This window comes from Microcaecilia unicolor, chromosome 4, assembly GCF_901765095.1.
Source record: "Microcaecilia unicolor chromosome 4, aMicUni1.1, whole genome shotgun sequence".
Classification (NCBI taxonomy): domain Eukaryota; kingdom Metazoa; phylum Chordata; class Amphibia; order Gymnophiona; family Siphonopidae; genus Microcaecilia; species Microcaecilia unicolor.
In genome coordinates this window covers 249246009-249265276 of record NC_044034.1, presented here as the reverse complement: position 1 = coordinate 249265276, position 19268 = coordinate 249246009, and the positions used below count along the sequence as shown (strand labels likewise).

At 41.7% G+C, this 19268-nt stretch overlaps 1 protein-coding gene across 8 annotated transcripts in view; it reads left to right on the top strand.

The window, feature by feature from the left end:
* The window catches only part of TSGA10 (testis specific 10), a 302307-nt gene that overhangs the window by 25110 nt on the left and 257929 nt on the right, over positions 1-19268 (top strand). For 4 of the 8 annotated variants that reach the window (XM_030201399.1, XM_030201397.1, XM_030201395.1 and 1 more), the window contains exon 3: positions 7987-8052. The exons of 3 other annotated variants lie outside the window; for them this stretch is intronic. In XM_030201399.1, coding sequence (XP_030057259.1) covers positions 7987-8052 — 66 coding nt within the window. Of the gene's footprint in view, positions 1-7986; positions 8053-19268 lie in introns of those variants that run through there. One more of the 8 variants, XM_030201403.1, reaches the window with a different exon arrangement.

Below are 19268 nucleotides of genomic sequence, written 5' to 3'. Positions count from 1 at the left end.
GATACCTTTTTTATTGGACATAACTTAATAATGTATTAAGTTATGTCCAATAAAAAAGGTATCATCTTATTTTCTTTTCCATGTTTTATTTTGTTTGATTTCTATTGATAACCTAAAGATAGGAAAAGAAATACTAATAAAATAAATAAATAAAATACCTATTATATACCACTCATAATTCAGTTCTATTTTGTTTAGGCATCTTTCTCATCAAATTTATAATTGAAGTATTCCCATTTTGCTTTTTGGTACTGACTGGCAATCCTCAAATACTCGATACCCACCCTCACAGCACAGCACCAATATCCTCCTCCTACCTATACTATAAGCACTGAGAAAAGGAAGAACGCCTTCACTTTGTTGAAGGAGGAACGTCTTCACCTTGTTGAGCTAAGTAATCTCCTCCCATGGTGATATAATTATTTGTGTGAACTGTTACACATTTTTCATTACTATATAGATTGTTATTCTGACAGCAAAAAAAACTTTTTTTTGTGGAACTTGTAGTATAGGTAGGAGAAGAATATGTGATGCTGTGGTGCTGTGATGTGAGGGTGGGTATCGAGTATTTGAGGATTGCCAGTCAGTCCAGCGAAAGTTACCTAGGTACTGAGCACCACTAGCATACAAAAATAAATAAAAAATAGAGTTTTTGCACTTTGCACCACAGATTTATATTATAATTTTTAGTTTTTTTAAGGTTTTGTGTGTGTGTGTGTGTGGGGGGGGGGGGTTGTTAGTAAGATTACTATTTAAATAGAAAAACCAGAGGTTAATATATACAGTGGTGGAAATAAGTATTTGATCCCTTGCTGATTTTGTAAGTTTGCCCACTGACAAAGACATGAGCAGCCCATAATTGAAGGGTAGGTTATTGGTAACAGTGAGAGATAGCACATCACAAATTAAATCCGGAAAATCACATTGTGGAAAGTATATGAATTTATTTGCATTCTGCAGAGGGAAATAAGTATTTGATCCCTCTGGCAAACAAGACCTAATACTTGGTGGCAAAACCCTTGTTGGCAAGCACAGCGGTCAGACGTCTTCTGTAGTTGATGATGAGGTTTGCACACATGTCAGGAGGAATTTTGGTCCACTCCTCTTTGCAGATCATCTCTAAATCATTAAGAGTTCTGGGCTGTCGCTTGGCAACTCGCAGCTTCAGCTCCCTCCATAAGTTTTCAATGGGATTAAGGTCTGGTGACTGGCTAGGCCACTCCATGACCCTAATGTGCTTCTTCCTGAGCCACTCCTTTGTTGCCTTGGCTGTATGTTTTGGGTCATTGTCGTGCTGGAAGACCCAGCCACGACCCATTTTTAAGGCCCTGGCGGAGGGAAGGAGGTTGTCACTCAGAATTGTACGGTACATGGCCCCATCCATTCTCCCATTGATGCGGTGAAGTAGTCCTGTGCCCTTTGCAGAGAAACACCCCCAAAACATAACATTTCCACCTCCATGCTTGACAGTGGGGACGGTGTTCTTTGGGTCATAGGCAGCATTTCTCTTCCTCCAAACACGGCGAGTTGAGTTCATGCCAAAGAGCTCAATTTTTGTCTCATCTGACCACAGCACCTTCTCCCAATCACTCTCGGCATCATCCAGGTGTTCACTGGCAAACTTCAGACGGGCCGTCACATGTGCCTTCCGGAGCAGGGGGACCTTGCAGGCACTGCAGGATTGCAATCCGTTATGTCGTAATGTGTTACCAATGGTTTTCGTGGTGACAGTGGTCCCAGCTGCCTTGAGATCATTGACAAGTTCCCCCCTTGTAGTTGTAGGCTGATTTCTAACCTTCCTCATGATCAAGGATACCCCACGAGGTGAGATTTTGCGTGGAGCCCCAGATCTTTGTCGATTGACAGTCATTTTGTACTTCTTCCATTTTCTTACTATGGCACCAACAGTTGTCTCCTTCTCGCCCAGCGTCTTACTGATGGTTTTGTAGCCCATTCCAGCCTTGTGCAGGTGTATGATCTTGTCCCTGACATCCTTAGACAGCTCCTTGCTCTTGGCCATTTTGTAGAGGTTAGAGTCTGACTGATTCACTGAGTCTGTGGACAGGTGTCTTTCATACAGGTGACCATTGCCGACAGCTGTCTGTCATGCAGGTAACGAGTTGATTTGGAGCATCTACCTGGTCTGTAGGGGCCAGATCTCTTACTGGTTGGTGGGGGATCAAATACTTATTTCCCTCTGCAGAATGCAAATAAATTCATATACTTTCCACAATGTGATTTTCCGGATTTAATTTGTGATGTGCTATCTCTCACTGTTACCAATAACCTACCCTTCAATTATGGGCTGCTCATGTCTTTGTCAGTGGGCAAACTTACAAAATCAGCAAGGGATCAAATACTTATTTCCACCACTGTACCCCAGTAGAGTTTAACTACTTCAAATTTAATGCCAATAAATGGAGTGATGCTGCACTTGGGGTGCAGAAATTCAAAGAAGCTGTACCAGATAGGAAGAGAAAAATTGATGAGCACAGCTCAGGAGAGGGACCTTGGGGTTTCTGAGGACCTCAGGGTGATGAAACAATGCGACAAGGTAGTGGTCATGGCCAGAGGAATGCTAGGCTGCATAGAGAGGAGTATAACTAGCAGAAGAAAGGAGGTGCTGAGGCCCCTGTACAAGTCAGGGGTGAGGCCCCACTGGGAGTACTGTGTCCAGTTTTGGAGGCCATATCTTGTTAAGGATGTAAAAAGACTTGAAGTGGTTTAGAGAAAAGCAATGAAAATGGTAAGGGGTTTAAGTAGCAAGACATGAGGAGAGACTTGCTGACCTGAACATGTACACCCTGGAGGAAAGGAGAAACTGGGGTGATGTGATATATAGACATTCAAATATTTGAAAAGTATAAATTCACAGACAAACATTTTCCAGAGATGGGAAGATGGTAGAACTAGAGGACATGAATAGAGGTTGAAAAGGGGATGACTGAGGAAAAATGTCAGGAAGTATTTCTTCACTGAGAAGGTGGTAGGTACCTGGAATGCCCTCCCACGAGAAGTGGTGAAGATAAAAATGGTAACTGAATTAAAAACTGCGTGGAATAAACACAAAGGAATCCTGATTGGAAGGAATGCATACAGTTGGTTCAGTTCGTACTTGGACCAACGTACCTATGTAGTATGGACCACCCACTCTGACTCTGCTCTTTTTTTCTCCAGGCTCTGGTGTGCCACAGGGTTCAATTTTGGCCCCTCTCTTGTTTAATGTTTTCTTAGCACCATTGATACATTCCGTAGGTTTTACTGCATATGTCTATGCAGGCGATATACAGTTACTTTGTACCGGGGTACAAAGTATATCGTAGTGATAGGTTGGACTGGATTGGTGGAGGGGTAGCATTGTATATTAACGAGAGCCCTGACTCAGATTACAAATTCAGCAGCACACAAATCGCACCTTTGAATCATTGTGGGTCGAAATTCCATGTATAAAAGGGAAAAGGACAGTGATAGGAGTGTACTACCATCCGCCTCGCCAGGATGAGCAGGTAGACGCAGAAATGATAAAAGAAATCAGAGACGCAAACAAAATGGGCAATGTGATAATAATGGGTGACTTCAATTATCCAAATATAGACTGGGTAAATGTAACATCGGGACACGCTAGAGCGGTACAATTCCTTGATGAAATCAAGGACAGCTTTATGGAGCAACTGGTGCAGGAGCCGACGAGAGAAGGAAAAATTCTAGACTTGGTCCTTAGTGGAGCGCATGATCTGGTGAGGGATGTTATGGTACTGGGGCCGCTTGATAACAGTGATCATTATATGTTCAGTTTTGATATCAACCTTGAAGTAACTATACACAGGAATTCAAATACGTTAGCGTTTAACTTTAAAAAAGGAGACTATGCTAAAATGAGAAGAATGGTTGAAAAAAACTTAGGGGGGCAACTGAGAGGGTGAAAACTGTACAACAGGCATGGACGCTGTTCAAAAATACCATCCTGGAGGCCCAGGCCAAACATTCCGTGAATTAGAAAAGAAAGACGGAAGTCCAAAAGACAGCCGGTGTGGTTGAAAAATGAGGTGAAGGAAGCTATTAGGGCTAAAAGAAATGCCTTCAGAAAATGGAAGAAGGAACCGTCTGAAAATAACAAGAAGCAGCATAAGGAGTGTCAAAGCAAATGCAAGGCGCAGATAAAGAAGGCCAAAAGGGATTACGAAAAAAAGATAGCATTAGAGGCAAAAAAACATATCACAAATTTTTTGCGGTATATTAAAAGCAGGAAGCCGGCAAAAGAATCGGTTGGGCTGCTGGATGACAGAGGGGTAAAAGGGACAATCAAGGAAGATAAAGACATAGCGAAGAGATTGAATGAATTCTTCTTTGCTTCGGTCTTCACCGAGGAAGATTTGGGTGGGATACCGGTGTCGGAAATGGTATTTCAAGCGGACGAGTCGGAGAAACTTACTGACTTCACGGTAAACCTGGAGGATGTAATGGGGCAGTTCAGCAAACTGAAGAGTAGCAAATCTCCTGGACCAGATGGTATTCATCCTAGAGTACTGATAGAACTGAAAAATGAGCTTGCGGAGCTACTGTTAGTGATATGCAATTTATCCTTAAAATCGAGCGTGGTACCGGAAGATTGGAGGGTGGCCAATGTAACGCCGATTTTTAAGAAAGGTTCCAGGGGAGATCCGGGAAATTATAGACCGGTGAGTCTGACGTCGGTGCTGAGGAAAATGGTAGAGGCTATTATCAAAAACAAAATTACAGAGCACATCCGAGGACATGGATTACTGAGACCAAGTCAGCATGGCTTTTGTGTAGGGAAATCTTGCCTGACCAATTTACTTCAATTCTTTGAAGGAGTAAAAAACATGTGGACAAAGGGGAGCCAGTTGATATTGTGTATCTGGATTTTCAAAAGGCGTTTGACAAGGTACCTCATGAAAGGCTACAGAGAAAATTGGAGGGTCATGGGATAGGAGGAAATGTCCTATTGTGGATTAAAAACTGGTTGAAGGATAGGAAATAAGAGAGTGGGGTTAAATGGGCAGTATTCACAATGGAGAAGGGTAGTTAGTGGGGTTCCTCAGGGGTCTGTGCTAGGACCGCTGCTTTTTAATATATTTATAAATGATTTAGAGATGGGAGTAATTAGCGAGGTAATTAAATTTGCTGATGACACAAAGTTATTCAAAGTCATTAACTCGTGACAGGATTGTGAAAAATCTAAGGACCTTACGAGACTGGGAGACTGGGCGGCTAAATGGCAGATGACGTTTAATGTGAGCAAGTGCAAGGTGATGCATGTGGGAAAAAAGAACCCGAATTATAGCTACATCATGCAAGGTTCCACGTTAGGAGTTACGGACCAAGAAAGGGATCTGGGTGTCGTCGTCGATAATACACTGAAACCTTCTGCTCAGTGTGCTGCTGTTGAGGCTAGGAAAGTGAATAGAATGATGGGTATTATTAGGAAAGGTATGGAAAACGGGTGTGAGGATGTTATAATGCCGTTGTATCGCTCCATGGTGCGACCGCACCTTGAGTATTGTGTTCAATTCTGGTCGCCGCATCTCAAGAAAGATATAGTAGAATTGGAAAAGGTGCAGCGAAGGGCGACTAAAATGATAGTGGGGATGGGACGACTTCCCTATGAAGAAAGACTAAGGAGGCTAGGGCTTTTCAGCTTGGAGAAGAGACGGCTGAGGGGAGACATGATAGAGGTATATAAAATAATGAGTGGAGTGGAACAGGTGGATGTGAAGCGTCTGTTCACACTTTCCAAAAATACTAGGACTAGGGGGCATGCGATTAAACTACAGTGTAGTAAATTTAAAACAAATCGGAGAAAGTTTTTCTTCACCCAACGCGTAATTAAACTCTGGAATTCGTTGCCGGAGAACATGGTGAAGGCGGTTAGCTTAGCAGACAAGTCCATAAACCACTACTAAATGGACTTGGGAAAAATCCACAATTCTGGGAATAACATGTATAGAATTTTTTTACGTTTGGGAAGCTTGCCAGGTGCCCTTGGCCTGGATTGGCCGCTGTTGTCGACAGGATGCTGGGCTCGATGGACCCTTGGTCTTTTCCCAGTGTGGCATTACTTATGTACTTACTTACTCTCGTGTCTGCTGCCTGCCTACTGAATCTGCCTGTACCTCGATTACTCTGTTGCGCTGTAAACTCCGTGGGTGTCGGCTGTCCTTCCACCATCTTTGTCTCTGCCACTCGCGGTTTTTCATCTCTCCACTTATGACTCGAATATGTTTGTCCATACATGTTCTTAAGGCTGTGAGGTGCAGTAGTTCACTCTATCAAGGTCCCAACCAGCGAAGTTTTCGAGTAGGGTTAGCAGGGTCCCCGGAGAGGAAAAGCACACGTCTTACTCCTCTCACTGCATCACGTGATCCCCCCCTGGTTATTTTTTAAAGACTTATTCCTTCTTTTTGGGTTTTTTTTTTTTTGCTTTTGTCTAATTATTTTAAAATTTATTCTCTGTTTGATTCTTGCTAAAGTATCTTGAGTGGGTAGTTCATTTTTGTTTTTGTTAACCCAATTCACGTCTTTTTGATTGGTTATTGAATAACATTGGCTATACAAACTTTTTGATTATAGTGAAACTGTAGTCAAGAAAAAGTTGCCTTAATCTTTGTTTTACAACCACAAGCTCTAGGTGCTTTTTTTTCTCCTCAAAAGTAAATGATCTATATGCTTTCAGCCATATTAATAGTGTGGTAATTAGCTAGGGCTTAAACCACCAAACCAAGGAAGGGGGCAAAGAAACTGCCGGGGATGGGGGCTGCTAGAGAAAACCCCCACCTTTAAACTGCTCGATATATACTTTAGTACCACTTTAAGAATAAGGAATGTCAGGGACAATGTCTCAAGATAGTCCTAAGAGAGAATTATAGCTCCTAGGAGGTTATATGCTGAACTTAGGGAGAATGGGATATCTACACCTCAAAAAAGAGCTCTTCTGGCAACAGAAACAGCAACAACTTCTTTCTGCATTGGGGGGGGGGGGGGGGGGGTCCTGCTGCCTGTTGACAGGTCAATAGTCTGCTGCAATGGCCAGCATTTTTTAAATGCTGGCTGCAGAAGTCAATGTTTGAATGTCCAACACTAATATTCAGATAAGGCAATCAGAGCAGTATTTATCCAGATAGTGGAAATGTCCAGTCTTCTATCCAGATAACTATCACCACATCTTGCTCTTTTCTGGGACCTCCATGGTGCTGCCCACACTCCACCCTGGCACTATCTGCATAATGCTTAAGTGATCTCTAAGGATATTCAGATGCACTATCAGCTGCAATTATGTGGATAAATAAGTGCTTTTTAATATTGACTCCTGAGTTTTCTCATGGCGCTGAATAATTGACAGGTGAAATGATAGATATCACAAAAAGAAAAACAAACTTGAAGCAATAAAACCCCTTTTAAATAAAAGGCCCTAGATATTTGGATGGAAGTTATCAAGCTATGCTAGGTTTTTAAAGTCATGATATTTGCCCCTTAACGCGATTCAAAGGTTCTTAATGCAGCTTGACTTGTCTTACTGCAATGGTATTTATGTCATCGCAGGTTACATAGTAATGAGATGCAAAACATGCAAATGCATGTAAAGCAGCTCATTACTATGTAAAAACTATAACGTGACTTGCAAGTCACATTATGGCTCTTAAAAAATGGTAAAATAACTCCACCTTTTAACTGTGGTTATTTCAATGCCCGGAAGCACTGAGCCTCAAAGCCATGGTCTGATACTCTCAGGCCACTGCTAAAGGGCTAGTTATGTGGCAACCCCACCTATCCTCAATCCCCCCCCCCCCCCCACTCCCAATCTTCACTTCCAATCTTCAGTTCTACCCCTCCGATCCTCAGTGCAACCCCCTGATCTTTCCTTCCACCCCTCTGGTCCTCAGCGCAACCTCCTCCTGATCCTCAATGCAACAAGGCTTATTTTGCTGGGAAACTAAAATAATAAATAACTATTATACTTTTTTTCAGACGAAACTCAGACTCCAGCAAAGGACTATTGAAAAGCTCAAGAATGCAATCAAAAACCTAACATCTGTAAGTTACAGAAAGTGTTTCATAGAGGGAATAACTTGAGAAAGAAATGCAGAAATCAAAACTACCTTGACAGAAAATTTGCATCATACTGAGTAACTAGCCAAAGGTATATTCTCTTTCTTCCCCTTCATAGTGTAGGCACTAACCCTTTCATTCTGTATAGAGCGCCAAAAGTTAGACGTCAATTTGGCACGTAGCTTCTGCACTACAGTGGCAGTTTTATCCAACATAGTGGTTGACAGGATATGCACTTGTGCACTTAGGTGCAATTCTGTAACTTGGCACTTGCTCTAGTGCATAACTGTAATGGGAGCATTTAACTGAGCAGGGCATAGGTGACCCATGGGCCGTTCCTACGCTTATGAAACTTATTACTGTCAGTTATACATGTAAGTGCCAACATTTAGGTGTGTGCATTTACACCTGCTATTGAAATGTGATAAGTGGTCGCATCTAAATGATGACACATAAATGTAGACTTATGCTAGTGTTTTGGTGTGCAAAATTGCCATTATAGAATGCTGGCTTAGTGCTCAGATGTTTGGTGCCTAACTTCTAGTATTCTTTGTAGAATTGACCGATATAGGTAAAAAGTGGGATGTTTGACCACGGAAATACAAATCCTGGAGACAATATCATAAAAACTTCTTTATTGAAGAAAAGACTCGACACAACTGTTGTGTTTCGGCCTACAGGCCTGCATCAGGAGTCTATAAAAACATAAATCAAATAAATCTTTCAAACAAATACATATACAGAATCAAATCAAATAAAACATTCAAATAAGTAATAAATATACAATAAGAGGTCAACATATAATAAAATACAACAATAAAAATAATGATAATAAATAATGATGAACGTAAAGTCTCTAAGTGACATATACACAGATTATGCATATGTGGGATGTTATATCACCAAAAAATTACACAAAATGGTCGTGTAAATAAATAAATAATTGTAAGAGGGACTAATTATAGGAAGGACTAAACATTCAAAACATGTAAAAATAGATCATACTATCTTAAAATACATGCATATATGAAGGACAATAGATAAAATATCCATGAAGCATTATATGGAAACCTATATATACTAAAGCATATCATAAAAGCAGCATCATACAAATACGCGCACAGCTTATGTTGAAACAAGGAAGACATACAGAAGTAAAACATGCTGTCTTCAAAATGCAAATATAAAAGACTTTGAATAAAAAACCAAGTAAAAATCATACAACCAACATCATGTATACAGGAGAAAACGTAAGACCAACATCATATATAAACAAAAGAAGGAAAAATAAATAAAATAATATGCATGAAAAAGGAACGTGGTGTCAACTAGTGTATACATGTGGTGGTGCCTATACCTGTGCGCACCATATACAGCCAATTGAGAAAAATATACTGTTGCCATGGCTATTTTAAAGACGTTGGACAAAAAAAGGAAAAAACCATGCAACGTAAGAAAACATATAAAAATGTATATATGTGCCAAAAAATATATATATGAAAAATGTATATGGTAAACGAAAGAAAAATGAAAATAAAAAGGGGGTAGAGGGAAGGGAAGAAAATGAAAAAGCTGAAAGAAGTGGGATCACCAAAAAAAGGCGTGGTAAGGACGTAGAAGATATGTGCCCAAAATTGTACCTTACAGCTGTGATGGAGCAAGAACCACATGAAATGTATAGAAAGTTAAGAAAGCAAACTACCTGCCTCCCGTGAATACCGTAGAAAATGAATCAGAGTTTGTACATAAAGTGTATGGTAAACACACATTATGCCTTACAGTTTTGATGAAACAAGGATTGCGCAAATTATATTTAAAATGTATTTTAAATAGACGGAGCAAGTACCCACCTCCCGCTATGACGTAGCGTATATGAATCTGTTGAAACAGAAAAGCAAAACACAACAAAATCCTTGTTAGAAGGGGTGGAACAGGACGATAAATTAAGAGCAAAGGAAAAAGAAATGAAAGGTGTAAAAATTGAAAAAACTAACCTGAAATGCCTGAAACACGATTTGGTCCGTGTGACGAACCAAACGTAAAGTGATTGGCTATATTACAAAAGTGGTCTGCAACAAAAAAAAAATATATATATATAAAAAAGCAGCATTAATGAAAAATGGAGGGGAAAGAAAAGGAAACTCTTTAAATACAGCGAAGCATGAGAACCAAATGAATAACAAGGAAAACTATGAAATACCTTGAAAAAGACCTTTCGTAGTAAGCTTGTCCGTAGCGGGTCACTAGGAGCGCAGCATGGAACGTGAAAATTTTTTTTAGACTGATAGTGTGTTTTAAAAAGGAAAAAATGACATCAGAGGTCAAAGGGCAAGAACGAAAAAATTCGAAAACAATGCTTGAAACCTACACAAATCTCTCTATATAAAACGCACCTCCAACGTTCTAATGAAGCCTCTCTTAGCCAAAAAGTGAAGGGGGTGAGATCGCTTTGTGTCTGCCCCGCCCACGCGTCAAACGTGATGACGTCGAGGGCGGAGCAATGACACTCAACCAATCGCATTGCTCGGCAGCGAAGCGTCAGGGAAGGAGGCGGCGCTCTCGACGTCTAGCCTTCCCTTCGCTGTGTTCCGCCTTCTTCTGACGTCAAGGATGACGTCAAAAGAAGGCGGAACACAGCGAAGGGAAACCTAGACGTCGGGAGCACCGCCTCCTTCCCTGACGCTTCGCTGCCGGAACCGCCACGGAGGTCAATTTAACAAGAAGAAAAAAAAAAAAAAAACGCATGTTGGGGGGACAGAAGAGGGTGGCCAGTAAAGTACAACAATGGGAGCGGGAGGGCAGGGGAGAAACGACAGCATGGATGCGAAGGGGGGGGGGGGGAGAAGAGGGCGGGCCAGGCTGGGACATGGGAGAGAGAAGAGCATGGATGCGAGGGGGGGTCATGGAAGGGAGAGAGGGGACTTGCTGGAAAAGGATGAATGGAGGCGGCAGGGGACAGAGGAGCATGGATGGCCATGGATTGGGAGGGGAGGGCTCAGGGAGAGAGGGGAATTGCTGGAAAGGGATGAATGGAGGGGGCAGGGGACAGAGGAGCATGGATGGGCTTGGATTGGGAGGGCAGGGCTCAGGGAGAGAGGGGAATTGCTGGAAAGGGATGAATGGAGGGGACAGATGGGCATGGATGGATATGGATTGCAGGGCAGGCCTCAAGGAGAGAGGGGAATTGCTGGATAGGGATGAATGGAGGGCACAGATGGGCATGGATGCATATGGATTGCAGGGCAGGCCTCAGGCAGAGAGGGGAATTGCTGGATAGGGATGAATGGAGGGGACAGATGGGCATGGATGGATATGGATTGCAGGGCAGGCCTCAGGGAGAGATGGGAATTGCTGGATAGGGATGAATGGAGGGGGCAGGTGACAGAGGAACATGGATGGGCATGGATTGGGAGGGCAGGGCTCAGGGAGAGAGGGGAATTGCTGGAAAAGGATGAATGGAGGGGGCAGGGCACAGATGGGCATGGATTGGGAGGGCAGGGCTCACACTCTCTCTCTCATATACAATGTCTTTCTGACTCTCACTCTCACACACTCTATCTCACACTGTATCACATTCACTCTCTATGTGCCACACAGTCACTCACACACTCGCTTGGTCTCATACACTCACTCTCACAGAGAATCTGTGTCTCACACACACTCTCTCTCTCGCCCACACACACACACTCTCTCTCACACTGTGTCTCACATACACACTTGCACACACTCTCATTCTCACACACACACTCTGTCACAAACACACTCACACCCAGACTCACTTTCACTCTGACTCTCAAACAGTCACTCTCACATACACTCTCCCAAACATACACACTCCGAGGAAAACCTTGCTAGCGCCCGTTTCATTTGTGTCAGAAACGGGCCTTTTTTACTAGTAATATATAAACATAAAAGGAACCTGAGTCTCTATGCTCAAGAGAAACCTTATTGAAACACTAGATGAATAGGTGAAGTACTTCCTAGGTGAAATGTCAATCCTAGAACATAAAATATAAGAGGATGACGGTGCATGTAGAGGGGAAGATAGACTACTAAGAAATGATGACCTTAGAAAATGAATAATGATTCTTAAAGATATATTGATCATTTAAAGACCCCAAAAAAGAAAAAATAAATAAATAAAAAGCAAAACAACTAAATAAAAAAAAGGCTGAAACAGAAACAAAAAAGATGAAAGAAAAGAAGGAGGAGGAGAAAGACTAAAGGGGAGGCGAAAAAGGAAAAAAGGATGATAAGGGGGAGAGGGCAAGAGGGGAAAAAAGAGGGAGGACATAGGTAAAAAGAGCTCTTTTTTTCCTATGTCCTCCCTTTTTTTTTTCCTGTTTCAACCTTTTTTTATTTAGTTGTTTTGTTTTTATAGAATTGACCCCCATATGCTATGCAACGTATTGCATTCCTTTTCCTAATGGCCACAGCAATGTCGAGGTTCTGCTGTTAACTAAGAGAATAAGTCTAGCAGGACAGAGAAAGTTGAGTTTCAGTCTTTAAATGTCATTACTTTTGACTTTCAAAAGCTTTTCCTCTTTTTCATACCAACACATTGTTGTATTTAAAAATGAGTGTAATCCATCAACCTGAAAATAAAATATGGATTTTCACACGAATGTATTATATAGGCATTCCAATCCAGAGGCTAATTTTCTGACACTATAATATCAGTTATTCTTAAAATCCACAAATTGCTGTGCTTGTTTCACTGGGGAAAAATTTATTCTCCAATGTTGGCTTCAACCCAACACTCCATCACTTCCTCACTGGAGGTCTTTAGTAATAATAATGCAAGCTTCTATGGAATGATGTGAATTCGCCAACATGGATTCGATGCTGGGGAAATGCTTTTGTACAATTTGGGAACCATTTTGGACTTCCTAATCCCCAACTGCTCATAGTAGACTTCTTAATGCTTAAATATTTGAGATGTGCCATGCTCTCTGGATTTCTGGAAATGGGAAGTATAATTCATGTATATTTTTTTAAATTATTTTTTTTGGGGGGGTAAGGGTGTGATGGGATTACGTGCTGGCAATCTTGGGTCATGTTGGTGTGTCTTGTCTTATATCTGCACTGGCCTCTTTTGTTCGAGCATGATTTGGAAAATGTTCAGTTCTGATATACTCGCAAAAAAAAAATTCTCATTTCTCTACCTGATAGACTCTTCTGGTAGGACAGCACTGCATACGTTTAGTAGCGCTACAGAAATGATAAGTAGTAGTAGAGTATTGAGTATGTATTAAACCATTATTGAACAACATTCAAGATGGTGTACACTTTGCTGGTTCAGTCCCAGGGGAAGGGGGGTTTATGGGATGGGGATTGCACAGAGAGGTACAGGTTTGCTTTCCTAGTGGGTACACCACCTCCAACCCCATTGAGACATTCTTGAATCTGTGCCTGCATGTCTGTGAAAACCCCAGTTTTCTGAGGACAAGCAGGTATGACATTGTCACAAATGAATGACATCTGATGAAGTCCGGTGTGGACACATCCAAAGTGTACTGCCACGCTGTTAAGTCTTTAAGGCAGTTCCCCCACGACAGATACGTGGGTGTGTTCCCACCCGATTGTGCAAGTGCGGCAGTCTTTCGTTTTCCATGGAGCAGAGAGGTTGTCTTTTTGATCTTTCCTCAGCACGTCAACTTTTTCCCTTTTGGTATGTTCCCTTTTCAGGTCAAATGACTCATAATTATTTCCTTTTCTCATTGTTTAACCATTGTCTAACCAGCGCCTTCCAGATGTCCCTTATTGGGGGGGGGGGGGGGACAAGATTGAGGAAGTGGCTGATCTAATCAAAAAGTATACAAATACAGTTAAAACATTGTCTAGGCCACAAACTACTACACCTTCCTCTTCTATAAGGTTTCAAGTAGGCTAAAGATGCTCTGCTTACTATCCTTCTAGGCGCCGTTATACCCCTCCACCTCCTTCACCTCAACGTTCCACCCCTCAACAATCCCATCCGAGGCAGCAACATGGCTGGAAGTCTCAAACGGCTTTTCAATCAAAGCAACAGCCTAGCCGTTTGACTCCTTCCTAGAGAACATTGCCACAGTCCATTTGCCGATACCATCAAACCTCAGAGGGATGCTTCTTCTATTTCATCAAAGGTTCTCATTACCTCTGATCACTGGGTCTTACACACAATCCAACATGGCTGTGCTCTGCGTTGGCAAGCAGGACCCCCCAGATCATCCCCCAGGAGATTCTCATTTCAACTCCCTCCACTTATTGTGAGAGGAACTCTCGGCCCTCCTCTGGCAGAATGCAGTCAAACCAGTTCCTCTGCCAGAGAAGGTTTGAGGTTTCTGCTCGAGGTATTTTTTGATTCCCAAAAAGACCGGAGAAATCTGTCTAATTCTCAATCTACAAGACTTAAATATTTCCACAAAGAAACGTTTTGCATTGTATCTCTGGGGTCACTATTCCCCATGATACAGCTCAATGATTGGCTTTGCTCTCTAGACATCAAGGAACCATATACCCACATAATGATTTTACCCGCTCACACAGAAAGTAACTTCAGTTGTGCTGTGGGTCTCTACACTATCAGTACAAGGTTTTACCATTTGGCTTGGCCTCAGCACCTCAAGTGTTCACAAAGTATCTCGTCGTAGCAGCATCACTTTGAAGATGGGGCATTCATATCGTCCCTTACTTAAACAACTGGTTGATCAAGGCAGCCACCCAGGAATCCACTTCTACTGCCATGAAATTGACAATACAACTCCTAGATTTCCTCAGATTTGTAGTCAGCTTCAACCAGTCCAGACTGTAGAATTCATAGGAACTCTTCTCGATACAACTCAGGGTTGAGCATTCCTTCCTCAGCAGAGAGCAAACAAACTGATACACATTGCCATGCAGGTGTTCCAGGTGACTCATATATCTGCCCATCAGATGCTCTGCCTCCTTGGTCACATGGTCTCAACAGTTCATGTAATGTTGGCAGCGGTTTTCTCTCTGGTAGGTCTCCAAATTACTTAACTCTATCTCATGTTCTCTGCGTATTCTAATGGAATACCTTCTCCGGCTTTCCAATTCTGGCCTCAAGACTAATTCAGTTAGAGCACGTTTGAGTGCATTGGTGCATTTCATGCTAAACTGGATAATAGAACAGTTGCAGTTCATCCCTTGATGACTAGATTCATGAAAGGTTTATACCACACTAAACCTCCTGACATACCACCTCTGATGGTATGGGATCTCAACGTCATTCTAACTTCTCTCATGAAACCTCCATTCGAACTGTTACATTCTTATTCTCTGAAATTCATGACCTAGAAAGTATTGTTCTTGATGTCTCTTACTTCTGCCAGAAGTGTCAGTGATCTCCAACTACTTATGTCAGATCCGCCTTATACCAGATTGTATCATGACAGGGTTGTACTCCGAACACATCCCAAATTCCTCCCAAAGGTTGTTTTGGAGTTTCATCTCAATCAATTCATAGTTCTGCCCGTTTTCTTTCCTAAACCACATTCTCATCCTGGAGAAGCAGCATTGCATATATTGGATTGCAAACATGCTTTAGCATACTATCTAGAACACACAAAGCCTCATCGGCAATTCTCTCAGCTCTTTGTGTCCTTTGATTCTAATAGGTTGGGAATTCCCATCACCAGGGTATCATCTCTACTTGGGTGGCTCATTGTACCTCCTACATCTATTTTCAGGCTGGGCTGACCCTTGATGGCTGTGTCACCGCTCATAATGTGCGGTCTATGGCAACTTCAGTAGCCCATTTCTGCTCCGCCTTTGTTCAAGGCATTTGCAATGTGTGTACGTGGTCTTCTGTTCCCACTTTTACGCCTCACTACTGTCTGCACCAACATTCCAGGTGGGATAGCCAGTTTGGACAAGCAGTTTGGCACAATCTTTTTAATGTTTAAGATCCAATTTCACCCTCCAGCCCATTTTTTTCACCAGGCTCACTATATACTTGCCATATGAATACATTTTCTTGTGAGCCTGGTAGCTACTGAGTCCCATTTGTGAAAATATCATGCTGGCTTGTCCTGTAGCAGGTGTTCTCCAAGGACAAGAGGCATATATTTTCACCCACCCTCCTCCCCTTAGAGTTGTCATCTTAGTTTTAACACTATACTACTGGTCCTGTGCTTGTGTGTCGGGCAGAAAAGCACCCTGGCATGTACGGTGGGGGCACTGCCTTAAAGACTTAGTGTAAATCAAATTTAAAAGAAGGAAGTGATTCTCAAGCGGGGGAATCATGTCACATTTAGTCAACTTATCCCAATGCTGATATGACTTTAACTTAAATTCAAGAACACAATGCTCTCACTTATGTTTCATAAAAACTTTTAATCCATCTTCATCTGTATAAACATTCAAATATAATCATGCAAACCACTGACATGGACCATGTTTCATCTCTGCTTCAGGGTTGGTCCTACTATAATATACATAATATTAACAATTAAACATATACATTTCTTACAAAAATACCTTACACAGCATAACTACTCATGTCAGCATTTCTCTTTCCATAATAACATCACATTCTCAAAATGGTATCAGACATGAGCAACACCATACATTTAAAGACAGACCACCTATAACCACTCATTGAAGTCAGCACGACACTACTTTCAACCAATAAACAGACAAACACATCACAATAAAGATGTCCAATCCAATTCTATATTGAACACCTTAGGGCACACAGTTTGTAAAGTGAAGATCCATTGCTGTTCTTTATAATTTAATAACTGCTCAGAATCACCCCCCTCCCACCCCATCATGATTTTATCAATTACTTTCCACTTTATATCTGACAAATAATGTTTTTGTTGCCAGTGCACCACCAACGGAGCCATCAAGGCCATGCCTAGGGTCTCTGGTGCCCCCGTGCAGACTATCAGTTGGCGCCCCCCCCCCCCTCCGTCTAGCAGAGCAGGAACAGAAGGGCGCAGGCAAGTAAGCCAGACCTCACGAAAAAATAGCACTGTATGTATCCCTCATTGATAAGTCTCTGACTCTAAAGTTTAGCAATTTCATTAAAGCAAAATGTATTTTCATAACAGTTCAAAGATTTCCAACTCAATATAGGAATGCTAATTCAAAATGTGAGCAAAGTCCTCTTAGTTTCCAAAGATTCTTTTTCTAATCTCCTTTGCACCAAAGGATATAATTCAGATCAAACATTTATCTCTGATCAACTATCTCAGATCAAATATTTATTTCAGATCAAATATTAAGGTTTCCTTGCTTACAGTCACTTAAATCACTACCTAGCCTTTATATAGCTTATAGGATTTAAACACTCTTAAACTGAAATTCACCCTTTTCTATTCTTCATAAACTTCAAGTAATCCTGAAATATTCAGATCCTTTTCTCACTAGAGAAACCTCAAACTTCAATCTCCACCAACCTCTTTTCATTCATATTTTCTCATTTACCACATAATTAGGCACTCTTTATAATTTCAGTCAACACACACAGGAACTCACAGCTGCATGTCTCTCTTGGCCAAACCGACGGTCAGTTGCTGTCTCACTCTGTTCCCTTCCCGGCAGATTGCTAACAGAAGCTGATCAATCAGTGAGCTCTATTTGAATGCAGATTAACATACAGACACTGTAATGGGAAGTTTTAGTCAAAAACACTAGATAAACCCTTCGTTTTTGGATAAAACTTCACACTTTTGATCAGAGCCATGACCTAACATTACGGCTGTAAACATTTCCATCATTTTGTTTATCCTTAAATATGCAAATGAGAACTTCCCAAAAACGGACTAATTTGCATATGATTTAAACAAATCTGAGCATATGACAACCAAGTACAGACTCCCAGCACCTGCAATCTGCAATTAGATTTAATGCAAATACTTTTAAAACTTATTTTTAGCACTTTGAAAATTTCAGGTTCTCTTTAATTTGAATGCTGTTCAAGTTCTGAAGCTCACCCTGAGTGAGGAGTTATCCCCAAACCAAAGCATATATAGCAATCTGGTTGCATTCTCTCAAATAACTTGAGCCTGCCTACCTCAGTGAATTCTGCTGCATTGTTTTCACTTCCGGGATCGCAACTTCAGGTGAAAGATTTTGCAAGTGAGCGAAAGGCAGGGACTGCAGGGCAGCAGCGCCCCTCGAAGGCAGGCGCCCCCCTGCCTTGCTTACTCCGCTTACCACATCGGCACGGCCCTGGGAGCCATCAAAACATTGTTCATAATCCTTGGCTTATGTTCAGTCAACCAATTTTTAATTGGGTGACTAGAACGTCCAATGTAAATTAAAGAACAGGGACATTGAATTAAATGACATTATCAGAATTACGATCCGTGTTATGTCTAGCATGAATAACGTGACCCTTAACAAGGTGAGACCACGTTTTTCCCTACCAGTGATTGTGCACACCACTGACATTGTTGACACCATAACCTTAGTTCCCAAATAATCTATCCGTTTGCATGATAACATCTCACCTAATGATGTTTGACCTCACTTATAAGCTATAGTGGGAGGATCATTAAAACATTGATATAAAGATAACATTTTCCAAAGTTTAAACAATCCCACTACTTGATGAACATTCCACATGTATGGGCACACTGCACCAATTCAAAATGGCCACCGAGAGTTGACGTGACCTCGCGAGACTTCAACTCTCGGCGGCCATTTTGAATCGGCGCTGAGATCATGAGCAGAAAGGATGCATGCAGGGCAGCACTCCGGGCAGGAAAGAGGCGGCTCTTTCCTGCCACGAAGAGGTCACTAGACCACCAGGGCAGTAGTAAGGGAAGGGGGGTGACGGGGAAGGGGGAGTGTCTGGGTGTGTGACAGGGGGTGGGGCGTGAAAGGGGGCGGGGCATGTCCTCCTTTTTGGGGGACAAAATATGGTAACCCTACTTTACCTCAATGTATAATTTATAATATGGAATTCTCCTTAACTGTTCCATATCAAGCAGTGAAATGGTGGAATATGCTGCTAAGAAACATATGTTATACTCGGTAGTCTGTATTGAGTGTCTTTAGTTTCTTACACAAATCCAGTCGTAGTCTGGATTTGATCGCATAACTTAATTAGTTAACAAGCCAGTCAACACTGATAATTGCCACTCTACAAGCAATTATTGAAACTAATTGGCATTAGAATTTATGCACAGAACTACCTAAGTGTATTTTATAACGTGATGTGCGTAAATTCTAAGTCACATAGTTGA